Below are 14,158 nucleotides of genomic sequence, written 5' to 3'. Positions count from 1 at the left end.
TCAAGGAAAAGTCAAGTGTGGTCTTCTGCTGGATTTACACCAGTGATGATGAAGGAAAAGCTAGTGAGGGCTTGGAATGACCCATTGCCCTAAGACACCTTCAACACTGAAATGGTACAGGACATTCCCTCTTCACTCTCCACAGTTACACTTAACGTTGATGGATCCACACTGTTAAGTGCCTGTTGGTCCACTGTGATAGTCATACTGTTTTGAAAGGATGCTAACAATAAGAATTGAAGAAAACTGTTTTTCTTGACATTAAGAAGTCAAATCACAACAGAGCTTATTTTAGCCTTTCATTCAGGTTTTCAAAGACATTGCCTCCAAGAGGCCACACAGTCCCTTACCAATCCTTCATTCTACCTCACAGAAAATAATTTAAATAATCATTTGATAGTTATTGACTCCCTGTTCTTTACAAAGCAAATGAACACAGACTGAAAAGAAATTAGTCTGGGCTAGTGGAAAAGTCATATGCTCAAGTAGCTCTTAAAGTACAAATGGATAAATTCAGAGGGCCGATTATTTCTTGCTTGGTGGAATGAGGGAGCTTTGGAAGGTAGCATTTCTGGAGGTTGCTTTTTAAGGATAGAACATTATGTGATGTGGCTAGAAAAGATGTGTGTTAGATGTGTGTGAACAGAGAATAGTGATAAATTCAGATTGGTTAGATGAGTAGGCAGCTCGGGGCCAGGAACCGAATGCTGATATCAGTAATTTCAACTTTATTCTTTAGGTAGTGGATGGGAATTCAGCATATACAAGCAGAATAGCAATATGATCCGAGTTGTTTGTTGGGCAGATCCATCTGTGTGTAGAGGGATTTGAAGGGCAAAGAAATTCAAGAGGAAGTTACTAAAAATTCTAGGTGTTGAGGAATGAGAGAAGTTGTAAGACAAGTGAGAGGAACTTCCAAGATTTAGGGTAGAATTCATAGGTTTTATCAATAGATTGGATGTGGGAGCAAATGAGATGGAGCAGAACAAGATGGCCCCAGCGTTTAGTACCCATTATGGATTAAAGCAAACAAGTGAGGACAGATGGAAGAAAAGTCTCTATTTTGATTAATTACATACAATGTGCATGTGGGCCACTTGTTTAGCTCGAAAAATTTGAGAGGAAGAACCAGCGCTTCGGGGCAGAAAAGTCAAGGCTAAAGTTACAGATTTGAGAATTATATAAAGAGAAGTAGAAATTGAAGGCCCGTGATTGAATGAAACAGCTAATGGAAAACACATACAGAGAAGCTTCTCTGAAGAGATGGTGAAAAATTTCTTTCACTTTTTGAATTGCTTTCAGGGAAGCTCATTGCTAAATTTCAAACCCAATTGCAGAAGTGTCTCTGAGGTAGGTTTTCTGATATAATGTTTCTCTTGTGCCTTGTCTTTAAAACTAACACTCTCCCATAAGGCTTGGGATTTGAGTAACTTGTATACTATTTTTGAAATACTATATATTTCATGGATTCCAAGATGCATACATTTTTCACATTTTAACATCTCTGAAATTGAAATGTCTTACAATCACTGGATGGAGTGTCTGGATTCACTGGATGGATGAGTTTAATTGGCAGCATGTTTTCATTCTTTATGGTATATAAAATAATGGTGCATTATTTTATTTATTGACTTATAATCAATGGTATTTTTTATTTATTGATTTATAATCAATAGTGTTTTAGATTTGATTTTACTTCCCAATGGATTTCCCTTTCTTGGCAATCTGGCTTATTTTCCAGGAAGCTTTTTTTCCCTCCAAAAGAGGATGAACAATCTACTTAGGGAAGGAGCAGCAGAGTCCTGTATGGGCATTCCAACCCGTCACAAATGGGCAGTTGAATATCCTTTCTGGACTGATAAGAGGGAGAAAGGTAAAACTTGAGATTCAGTGCCCTGATTCCTAGAATGGAACAGAAAGTCCTGGGGGGCAGGAGAAGCAAGGTGTCGTAGAAACCCAGATAGGCTTGGGGCCCAGGATAAAGCAGGCTTGCTTCTTGCTTCTTGGGGCATAGTTCTAGAAAATTGCAAGCCTCCTGGAGAAACCTTCATGGCATTAGAACAACATGGTGCTAGTAGCTGACAAAAGGGCAAAGGTGGTATTTAAATACTGGCCCTGAGCTAGCACCTCTGGTTCCCCCACAGCCCACAAAGATCCAGAGGTTCTCGCATATCCCAGAAGAATGTGGGAATAAACTGATCTAGGGGTGAAGACTAGGCTGAGCAGAGACCCTGAGACACTGGGATAAAAGGGCCCACTTTGCATAGTTGCAGCACAGGGCGATTAGGACTGTGCAGTAGTGGGGAGACCAGATGCTCCTCCCCAGTGCCAGGAGGACACGGGCACTGCCCTTCACACCAAGATGCCATCTGGGGAAAGAAGCAGGGAGATCTCCTGAATGGGGAGGGAACTCTAATAGGAGATTTGACTTTAAAGTAATTGACTATGCCTGAAATAAAGGGTTTTTTAAGCTGGAATAGACTGAGTTACTTTAATTGGCATATTTTTTCCTTTCATAAGTGAGAATGCAGGATTTGAGTGCAATATGAACTTACAATTGAAAATAAACATCTTTTTGTTGTACATTTGAATCCTACTACAACAGAATCTTTTGAGGGGTAAGATGTCTCACATACCGAAAGTAATCTGGGTGAAAGAAAAAACTGGCTCTGGTTATAACACTGGAAAATAGAAATATTTATGGTGGTGTAGGAGGATGAAAAGCCAGTGAAGAACTGATCAGAAAAATGGGAAAACTTGGGCTGGCCTGGTGGGGTAGCAGTTAAGTTCGCGTGCTCCACTTGGCCGGCCCGGGGTTCGCCCGTTTGGATCCTGGGTGTGGACCTACACACCACTCATCAAGCCATGCTGAGGCAGCGGCCCACGTTAAGCAAGTAGAAGGATGTACAACTATGACATACAACTATCTACTGGGGCTTTGGGAAGAAAAAAGGAGGAAGATTGGCAACAGATGTTAGCTCAGGGCCAATCTTCCTCAAAAAAAAAAAAAAAAGAAACCATTTAAAATAAAAAGAAAAATGGGAAAACTAAGAGTACCTCTCAGAAGCAGAGGAAAGAGGAGGCAAGTAATGGATCCAGTCAAGTGCTGCAGAATGGTGACCTTAGCCCTTGGAAGAGGCTGTGCGCTTTGATGAGGAGGAGCCATTTGCAATCTTTGAAAATTGGCAATCCAAATGAGGCACTATTTTAATAGTCATAATTTTTCATAGGATGTTAGTGCTGAAAGATATGTACTCTAACCCCACTGTCTTACATTCCAAGGAAATTTGGAACCAGAGAAACGTCACAGAAGCCAGTTCGAACTGTAAATATGAGAAAAACAGTACCTTCCATCTGGGAGTAAACTGGTATCAGCCTATTTTGTGTCACTTGGGGGAAAAATGTGTTGGGGCATGAATAAGCCCCCTCTGAAAATAATGAAGAGATCATTTGTGGAAAAGGCAAAAAGTTTACTGGAAAGCATCCTTGGGAGCAAATACTCTGACAGGTGTTCAATGTGTTTTAATTTTTTATTAGAGAAGTTGGAAGTTTAATTTCAATATTGATGGTAACATAATTTTCTCTGCTTTGTTCAGAGGAACACACAGAATCAGTTTGTACAAGCATATACAACAATTCAGTTGGTGTTGTGTGCCCTAAAATCAGTAATCTGATCAGTTCTAGACTACCAGGCTTCCATGCGCTACCCTTGGCTTTGGCGGCATGGCTCCATTCCCAGCGGAATACTTCTCATGCACTGGCTGCAACACGACTACAGCAGGCTGAAAGATCATGCAGATGAACACTGTAGCAAATTGTTTTGATATTTAACAGACATAAAAAGGTTATTTCCTGATATGAAATTCTGAAAATCTGCATAAATATTTTCGTGTAAAATTAAATTAGTTATGTATTTTTTTGAAACTAGAACTTGAAGTATCAAGAATGCCCACATAATTCATATACACATATTATAGACTTTTTCATTATGTGAAAAGTCTTGATAGTCAAATTATATTCTGTGCCATACATTTATTTAACCAGTATTTATTTGGCGTTAGGTTAACTGTGCCTGTACGGATTGGTCTTAATTGGTGCTTGTGTATCATGCAAACATAGTTCTAGGATTCCTGTTTACTAGTCTTGTCGTGTGGCAATACTTAGATGATTTTGCTCTGTAACAGTGTGAATTAGGAGTATAAATACTTTATACACGGTCACATTTACAAACGTTTGCCAATAACCACTTCACGATCTTTATGGTGTAATAGTGAATTGTAGTATCTGGAATCAGCAGAAGCAATTCCTATAAAGCAAAGTCAGGTGTAACGTGCCTAACCGAGTTCTCCTTCGAGCACTGATGAATTTTGGCACAGGTACACTGTTCTATTTTTCTATTGTTCTAATAATTTCCACAACTTTTACAGGAAATTAGCTCCCTATGGCATGGTAGAGACATGGCACTTACTGATGAGGTCACTTAGCTGTAGAAAAATTCTGCAAAATTATTTGTCTAGCAGATCACCACTTCTGCTGCTGAATTTGTAGACAGAGTTAGTTTTTTTCTAGTGCATGCACTTGCTATTAAATTGCTAATGCACTATTTTTGCTGCAGCTCAAACATGTCCTAATGCATCACAAAGCAGAGTTGTGAACACCAAGCTCATTGACTTGTGATGGTACTTTGTAGCAAACATGTTTAAGTTGTATTATCAGTGGTTAAACTCTGCCTTACTGGAACAGTCATTTTCGTGGCTTTCTAGCTACTTTTGGTTGGTCAAGCAAATTCAAGATTCAAGATGTTAAAGAGAAGTATGTAAATCTCTGTGGTTTCAGGTAACATCTTGTCTACACATAAAGGAAACAGAAAACAAACACGGCTTTCTTCCGTGGAATTTGTGTTCAGAAGTTGGGGAGTGATCTTTTGATGCTGTGTGGTTTTGCTGAGTCAGTTTGCGTTTTGGAGTGTCACACTACTGTTGCTGGTCTGCGGTCCATCTCGGCTTCCAATTTCACCATCTGCTGCATCTCCTTCGCCTGTAACATCAGAAACATGGACTTACATGTTGAAATCCTTTCCTGAAGGCATGTAGCATCCCTGACCTCTCTTCTCCCATAAATCTGATGCTGTCACTATGTCCTTGCTACTCAAAGTGGTCCATGGACCAGCAACATCAGCATCACCTGGGACCTTGTAAGAAATGCAGAATCTTGGACCCCACCCCAGACCTACTGAGTCAGAATCTGCATTTTAACAAGATCCCCAGGAAATTTTTACGCACACTGAAGTTGGAGAAGGACTAGTCTACAAAGTATCTGGACATCCATTTGAAAAGAGGCTGAGCTTACACTATGTCACATCAAAATGTTTGATTTAGTTCCTACAGACTGACACGTTGCCTTGACTATGTGTAGATAATTCTATCACTTTTAGAATAAGTGTTGCTTATGCACAATTTATTCTCCAAATAGCCTAAAATTTAATTAAAAGTAATTCTCTCAGACTTTAACTGATGGGGAAGTTCAGGTGGGAGTATACCACATTGGTTTGGCTGGAGTATCCTGCAAATAGAACATTATAGGAACGTATATGGTTACTGGTATCCTACTGTCCAAAAACTATCCCCACACGCTCTCACTTCTCTGGGGTAATTTATTTTTTACAGGCTACCCCAGGAAGGAAGCCATGGTGAATTCAAACTCCTGAATTAAGACTGTCATGAAGACAACCCGCTGGTTTGGGAAGTAGAAAGGAGTCAGATGCGGAGCAGGTTCTGGTGACAAATAATTGCTTAATAATAGAGGGAAAATCAATTGGTTCATTTCAACTTTTACTTTCCAACTGAATGCTTTTGCTCAATCAACGCATGTATCTTTTGGGGGAACAATAAAGCACCCCTTCTCTCTTTTAGTGACATCACTTTGAAATAAAGGACATTTAAGAATAGAAACATGGATATATAAAGATATAACTCAGAGGAGGACTCTGAGTGCTCTGAAGTTACTCTTCATGTCTGCTTAGGTATTCCAACTACATGGAAAATCAGTGGGAGGGTTTGGTCAACTCTGTGGATCATATGTGAGCACCTAAACGTCCCAAATGAAGTCTTGTTACAAAATTAGTTTAACCCATGGACCATACAGTGATTTCTTGCTTCTTCTTATTTTTATATTGTGGCTTTAAATTTCATTATGGCAAGGATGGATATAATAATACCAAAGAATGATATCTTTCTGCTTACATTTTGGATGGATGGTTCCCTCTCCCCAAATATTTCTTTTATGCATAAAGTATAGTAACACTCTAATAGAGAAATGAAGAAATGGAGAAAAATATACAAACATGAAACTATGACACAAACAGTATTTATAAGAGATGACAGTGAAACATTATTAGCACTGGAAAGTAAATACTTTTATCTCCAGTAAATAGTAATAAAGGATTCCCTATGCTTCTCCCCATTTAGCATTTAAAGACAACATTGAACACAATTTAGAAGGAAGAATCACTAAAAGATTATTCCAAGAGCCCAGTTCTCATATGAGCAGGGTGACTGTTCCTTCCCATTTGCCAGGGACAGTTCCAGTTTATAGTTTATGCCTGTAGTCCTGGCTTGTATGTAGTCCAGTGCCCCCTTTCACTCTCAAAACTATCCCGGTTTGGACAATAAGTTATACGGTCATTTTACTTATGAGGGGTGATTAGGGTCCTTGGCAGACCAGATCTAGCAGAAACTATGACAAGAGTCATTGTGTAATGACATTATATAACGATTCTGCACACAGACCATAACTCTCTGTCATTAAAAACCATCAACGAACTTTTAGTGGGGGGCTTTAAAAATTAATTGCAGTCATATTAATGTTTGTGAAAGACCTGACTCTGTGACCCAGTCTCAGCTGTGGTCAGTCCAGATGACAACCGTATATCACAATTCTTGATGCCTGGGTACACCTTCATTAGCATGACTTGAGTTTCCCAGGTCTGCAATTGGAAACGCTGGTTAAAACTCCATCAGAAATAATCCTCTAAAGAATTTGGGCATTTCAATTTGAATATTATATCAGAAATCCAAGCATGAAATAATCAAGCTTTTAAATCAAAACCCTTGAGATATTAATTAGTTATGACCAGATGTGAATCATAAATGGAGACTGCACCGAGGATACTGACATAGTGGAGAAGGAAAGCAATGTCTTGCTTATCAGAGTTTCAGTCCTACCTTGCGTTTGGGACACTGCATGACAGGATTTCAAAAGCTGTTTGTACAAAAATAGTAATGTCAAAATTGAGTCATACATACAAAACAAAGAAAATAAATGAATACTGAAGTGAATTTGAGAAATGAATGCAAAACCATATACAGAAAAGCAAAAAGCTAAGAATAAAACATGTATACAACCATCAGTGACAAACTTCCCCCGAGTTGATCTCAACAGAAAAAAAGAACAAAACAAACAACCAATGCCTACTGGCCTGGATTGCACCTCTCTTCTGCTGCAGTGCGTGGGGAACCTTCCCTTTAGCAAGACCCCTTACCTCTCTTTATTAAATGATAGGATTGATGACAAAACCAATTTTTAAAACTTGAGCATGACAGTCATGGAGCTGTTAATGTCTGAAATGGTACATGTCAAGACAGATGAGATACTGTGTGGCTGGGAGGTCCACGGGAAAATTAAATAGGAAAAAAATCCCCGACCTTTAGAGTTTTAAATGAACAATTGGCTGACCAAGTAGGCCAGGCCATTAGGTGACTTAAAAAGGACACACGAGATTCGGATCCAGAATCAAGACCAAAATATATTAAAACTTGAGTTGTTTCTGCCAGTGTCCTCAACACTGGTCTAGCTAATTAAGAAAATCCATTCTCTGTTTTGCTTTTGGAGGACTGGGGGCACTTATAGGTGTAGAGTCACAGGAAAGCACTAAGAAACCTTAACGGGAGGTATTAAGGGAGAATGTTAAAAATTAATTTATCTTTGGCTTAGACACACAAAAAAGTCTTGGGGTTTAACAGTGGTTTAGGCAATTGTTATAAAAGTCTGCGAGTGTCTGGAGACAGGGACTGTCTTCTGCCAACGAACGGTCTAGTTGGTTATGAAGGGAGCTCTACATCGCTCCAGACCTTGCCTATTAGGAGGGAAGAAATGGAGTCACTTTTGTATCTTTTGTACTGTGCCTAAAGCAGTGTTGTAACACACTGAGTAACTGAATTGAGAACTGTCTGACCTTTAAATTCCAAAAAATATATACTAGAAAGATCTGGGATTGAATTTGTTATGGGATAGGCCATATTTGTAAAGCAAAGCTTAACACAGAAATTCAAGTCCAAATGCTACATTTGCCAGGAGCATCAATATATCTTGAATTTCTTTTCATTGAATCTCATTAAATCTTCATGAAGTCTCAAACCTTCTCATGTTCTGTGTTCTCTTAAGCTTCTGTGACTCAAAGCATCAGTTGTGGGTGGTAGACATTACTTATGACATACTGAAAGGCATTATATAAATTTCTGGTACAAAAAGTCACTATCCTCTCAATACAGCTATCAGTAATCCAATATTTTAATGCAAGAACTCTGGTATGGTTTGAATTATCCACATATTAGGATAAAAGCTCAAAGTGATTTTTTTATTACGTACTTTGGCTCTGAAACCAAAAACACTAGGTAACTGTATTTTCTAGCTCTGATATACACCACTATTGTAGTGATGAGTAATTTTTAGCACATTTACATTCGTTAGTCAAGCTTGTTGCTAAGCAACAAAATAATTTCTAAGTAGCTTCTTAATTTAGTTAACTGAAACATAACTGTGCCTTACCTTCATTATGCCTTCTTCTAAGGCATCCTTATCCCCACCCAGCCCTGAATCACTGAAGGAGATTCCAATGTTTTGGAGATGGTTGCTTTCATCTTATTCATATTCTAATTTTTCCCCCAGGAACACTTTCTGAGAAGTACTTTAAGAGCAAAAACATAAACTAGGTAACTTGTACCAGAATGATGTATCTATGAATTGGTCAAATGAACTGGACCCATGGGACAATAAGCATTTATTGTTCCCCATGGGGATCTGTGGACTGTTCATGAATAGAAGCATTTAGCTGAAAAGGAAATGTGAAACATAACTCAGAAGTATGCTGATGAATAAAATCTCTGTCCTATAAAGAGTAAAGAATCTGAAACCAGAAATTGGATTTGTTACCCAATTGCAATATAAAAAAAAAACATTTTATGGTTTTGTTGTACTTCCGCAAAGGTACTTTTTAGTGTAATTCCTACTTAAGAGTTCTTCAATGGGAACCATTTACTCTGAAAAAATATACTTAAATATAGATGGGGGAAATAGGGAAGAACAACGTAGTACAACTATATATTTCATTGAAACCTCTTTATAGTTTCTAGATGGAAGTAAATTATCTACAAATGATAACTTCCAAACCAGCTACATCTAAAGAGTGAAATTTGAACCGAGATAGACTGAATTTTAAACTGCTGCTGAAGGTCATTTGGCTATATAAGCTAGAGGCATTTCCATCAAATTGAAATGAGACTGTGGAGGGCTGATGGGCCAATTGGGATGGAGCCCACCTGTGCTCCGCTTTAGGTAAACATCCATTTATCTTGGTGTTGGTAGATGCCCGATGGCCTCACTAAACACTTAGACTTTGGATAACTCTTGTTATTTGTGTCTACTTCTTAATTTGGTGTTTTGCCTTGCTGGGGAAAAACACCAAGAGTATGGTATCCACTCCACGTGGTTTGTAGAGTTATGGTGGCTCAGGACTTCAGGTCCTGCTTGTAAGCCCTAAGAAAGTTTTATAACTTCATTTTTTGATCAAGGTGGAAAATAGGTGGTTTCTCTCAGTTGCTTTTAAATATAACATCACCTGCCTCTAGGTTGAAAATTATAAAACTCTATATGAAAATGAAGAAGTACTTTGTAACCTCTGTTTTCTCCTCTGAGTAATGGCATTCTTAGAATCCTCATAATCTACTCAAATGATGACTTTTGATTCTTTTTTCCCCACAGCCACATTCCTGTCCCTCTTCAAAAAAGAATACTTTCTGTTCTTCTTGGATGAAATGGGGAAAATACAGTAATAGGCACCAAATTTTTCCAGCCACCTTTCCATGTCACTACTCAGGTCGCTGGCTTTAGGAGAAGGGTCACTGTAGGCCGCGGCATTTGCCTCCCAAAGCTGGCTGGCTGCCTAAGTCTTTTTACGCTTTTTAGGTGAAATACCTGTTCATTCTGCTTCTCTAGGAATTCAAGGTGTTCAACCTGGACTTTTTTCAACTGATCCATTTCTTTGGACTGTTTCATTGCGAGCTGCAAAAACAAAAATTCTGATAAACTTTGGGCTGTAACCTTAAAACTTATGGATGAGGAATGACTGGTAAGTTTACAATTTAAGTAAGGGAGATAATAATAATAAAAACAATAAAAGTAGTCTGAAAACTAGGAGAGTTTAAACTCATAATTCTTACTGGGAAGATCTTTCCTGCCAAAATCTTAGAAAATAATAGAGTACTTATGCATGATTAAAACCTGGCTTCATTTTCTATATAAAATGATGCCAAATAATTACCTTAAAGATTTTAGGGAGAGATTACTTTAGCTTTCAGGGAGAGATTAGAGAAGCTAGAATGTTTAAGGTACTTAAGCAAATGAACTAGAAGTCTGATATCTAAGGATGAGTTATTCTTTACAGTTTTTAAAGGAAGAGTGCCAAGAAAATTATAAAATACTTACTCTCTTTCTTTCTTCCAGAAACTTTTTAGTGTTGCTGCTGTTTAACTCCCTGACTCGCCTAAAAGTAACAGGTACAAGTAACAGTTGGTATGACATCAAATGGAATTCACATAATATTAAAAAAGAAAGAGTTATATTCCAGTTAATCATCTGGATGGGATCATCACTTCCTTTTTCTAATATTTATTGTGGAATTTTGCAAAACACAAAGTACAGAGAAAAATATAAAAACATCTGTGTACCCATCACTTAGTCAATATTGATTTTTGCCATGTTTGTCTCACATTTTTAAAAGAAACAAAGTGTTACAGATATAACTAAGCCCTGTTTGTATTCTTCCTGATTCAATTTCTCTCCTCTCTCTCTCTCCAGATGTAACCACTATTCCGAATTTGGCGTGGACCTTCCCATCTATGTTTTAATATTTTTATAACATATGGATGTGTCCATATCTAATATACACAAATGCTTCTCAAATTTTCACATGCATACAAATCACCTGGAGATACTATTAAAACAGAGATTGCTGGGCCCACCCCCAGAGGATCTGATTCAGTGGGTCTGGGGCAGGCCTGGAATTCTGCATTTCTAACAGGCTCCCAGGTGATGCTGATGCTGCTGGACTATATTCTTTTGTATGTTTTCCAAATTTACCTAAAGGGTAACATATTCTGAGTTTCTTTCCATAACTTATCACTTAGCCTTATGTTTTAGAGGTATAGCTATGTTTCAAACTATTCCATTATTTTCATCTGCTGTACAGATTTTTCCATTTACAAATAGACTACAATATTTCCATTTTGCCATTAATAAAAAGTAGGATATTTCCAAACAATGCTACAACGATCTGGTGCATAGGGCCCTGCAATGCTTGGCACACTATCTGTTGACTAAAGAAAGAAATGAAGTGTAGGGCCTATCAAAGGTTTCTCTAGGCTACATACCTAGACTTGCAGGTTGGTAGAGAATGAACACCTTCATATTTACTCCAAAGCACTTGTCCTAATTTGCACTCCCATCCATGGTGTCTGGGTGTTACCCTTTCTCCATATCTGTGCCCACTCTTGGTACTATCAGACATTTACTTTTTTGTTAACTGGTTGGTTTCATGAAATGGCATCATGCTGTTGTTTTAACTTGCACTTTCCTGATTATTGGTGGAGTGTTTTTCATGACTGAATAGATCTATAATTGATTGAATTTCTGTAACAGTTATAGGTCTATTCAGGTTTTCTCCTGTTTCAGTCAGTTTGAGAGATTTACATTTTTCTAGGCAATTGTCCATTCCACCTAAGTTTTCAAATTCATTGGTAGTACTGTTTATAGTAGTCTTGATTTTCAAAAATATTGATTGTATCTGCAGTTATTTCCCTTTTCATTCCTAATATTACTAATTTGTGCTTTCTCTCTCTTTTCCTTTTTGATCAGTCTTGCTGGGAGGTCTACTGATTTTATTATTTTTTTCAAAGAACAAGCTTTTGTTTTTGCTGATACTCTCTACTGCTTGTTTTCTATTCCAATACTTTTTGCTTTTTTTTTATTTATTATTTCTTCCCATCTCAGACCTTTGGGTTCACTCTGTTTTTCTAATTTCATATCCTCTTTGAAAAGAGTGTTTAGCTCATTAATTTTCATTTCTTTTAAAAAATATATACATCTAGGCTATAATTTTCACTGTAGTATCACTTTAGCTACCTTCTTTTCTTGTGGTGAGAACATTTAAGATTTACTCTCTTAGCAACTTGCAAGTATATAATACAATATTTTAAACTATAGTCACCATGCTGTACATTAGATCCTCCAGAACTTATTTATCTTTTAACTGGAAGTTTTTACCCTTTAACCAGCATCTTTCCATTCCACCCCACCCCACCCCCCAGCCCCTAGCAACTACCATGCTAATCTGTTCCTATGAATTTGGCTTTTTTAAGATTCCACATATGTATAAGTGAGATCATACAGCATTTGTCTTTGTCTGACTAATTTCACTTAGCACTTAGCATAATGCCCTCAAGTTCCATCCATGTTGTTGCAAATGGCAGGATTTCCATTTTTTATGGTTGAATAATATTCATATATATATAATATATATTATATATTATATATTGTTATATACATATATAACATTTTCTTTATCCATTCATCCATTGATGGACACTTAGGTTTTTTCTATGCCTTGGCTATTGAGAATAATGCTGCAATGAATATAAGGGTGCAGATATCTCTTCCAGATAGTGATTTCATTTCCTTTGGATATACATCCAGAATGGGATTGCTGCGTTATATAGCAGTTCTATTTTTAATTTTTTTAGGAACCTCCATACTATTTTCCACAGTTGCTGTACAATTGACATTCCTATCAACAGTGCATGGGGTTCCATTTTCTCCACATCCTTGCCAACACTTGTTAGCTCCTGTCTTTTTCATAATAGCCATTCTAACAGGTGTGAGGTGATAGCTCATTGTGGTTTTGATTTGCATTTCCCTGATGCTTAGTGATGCTGAGCCCTGTTCATGTACCTGTTGGCCATCTGTATGTGTTCTTTGAAAAAATGTCTATTCAGATCCTCTGTCCATTTTTTTATTGAATTATTTGGTTTTTTACTATTTTGCTATTGAGTTGTATGAGTTCCACATATATTTTGGATATTAACCCCTTATCTATGGTTTATAAATATTTCCTCCCATTCCATATGTTGCTTCATTTTGTTGATTGTTTCTTTTGCTGTGCACTTTAGCTACCTTCTACACATTGATAAATAGTGCTTGCACTGCCATTCAGTTATAAATATTGTGTAATTTCTGTTGAAATGTCTTCTTCGACCAAAGAGTAGAAGTGTTTTTCAGCTTCTACATGTCTTTCTTAGCTCCCTGATGATAAATTTTTAATTTTATTTCTCAGTAGTTTGATTAAGTGGATACACATACACACTATGTGTATTTAGAAGGTAACCATTTAGCATGGAGAAATTATTTTTTAAAAAAACAGCCATTTGTAGATGTTCTGGAACCACCTACCACTGGAAACAAAGTTATAATAAATAAGTGTATTAAGTCAATATAAGGAAATTAAAGATATTGCTAATTAAGTTATCAATAACTCAGAATTTAAGATACTTTAACCTCAACTGGGCTGCAGCCCACTTGCAAAATATTTGAAAAAAATGATAAAAAGTTCTTCAATAATTGGCACATTTATCAGGTTGAATTCTATATTTCACTTCGGAGAATCTAAAATAGCTCAAATTAATGAGGCTTTATTACGGCTGTAATAGTTTACGTTTTTGAGCTAAAGTGGGTGGTGTCATTTCTATGTGTATAAGACCCTTAAACAAGGTTCCTTGTCTGAGAATAACATCCGAAGGATGGCACTTTGTTTAAATAAAAAAGACCCAGA

At 37.3% G+C, this 14,158-nt stretch overlaps 1 protein-coding gene across 7 annotated transcripts in view; it reads right to left on the bottom strand.

Moving 5' to 3' along the window:
* Positions 1 to 3,457: 3,457 nt before the first annotated feature.
* Positions 3,458 to 14,158, bottom strand: part of PLCB4 (phospholipase C beta 4) — a 396,094-nt gene continuing 385,393 nt past the window's right edge. For 6 of the 7 annotated variants that reach the window (XM_058563196.1, XM_058563198.1, XM_058563200.1 and 3 more), the window contains 5 exons: positions 10,762 to 10,819; positions 10,252 to 10,338; positions 7,224 to 7,260; positions 6,243 to 6,304; positions 3,458 to 5,037 (listed from right to left, as the gene is read on the bottom strand). In XM_058563196.1, the coding sequence (XP_058419179.1) occupies positions 4,969 to 5,037; positions 6,243 to 6,304; positions 7,224 to 7,260; positions 10,252 to 10,338; positions 10,762 to 10,819 (313 nt within the window). In that variant the 3' untranslated portion in view covers positions 3,458 to 4,968. The remainder of the gene's footprint in view (positions 5,038 to 6,242; positions 6,305 to 7,223; positions 7,261 to 10,251; positions 10,339 to 10,761; positions 10,820 to 14,158) is intronic. The other variant, XM_058563202.1, reaches the window with a different exon arrangement.

The sequence above is a fragment of the Diceros bicornis genome, chromosome 19 (genome assembly GCF_020826845.1).
Source record: "Diceros bicornis minor isolate mBicDic1 chromosome 19, mDicBic1.mat.cur, whole genome shotgun sequence".
In the NCBI taxonomy this organism is placed as follows: Eukaryota; Metazoa; Chordata; class Mammalia; order Perissodactyla; family Rhinocerotidae; genus Diceros; species Diceros bicornis.
This window is presented reverse-complemented; position numbering and strand designations above follow the sequence as displayed.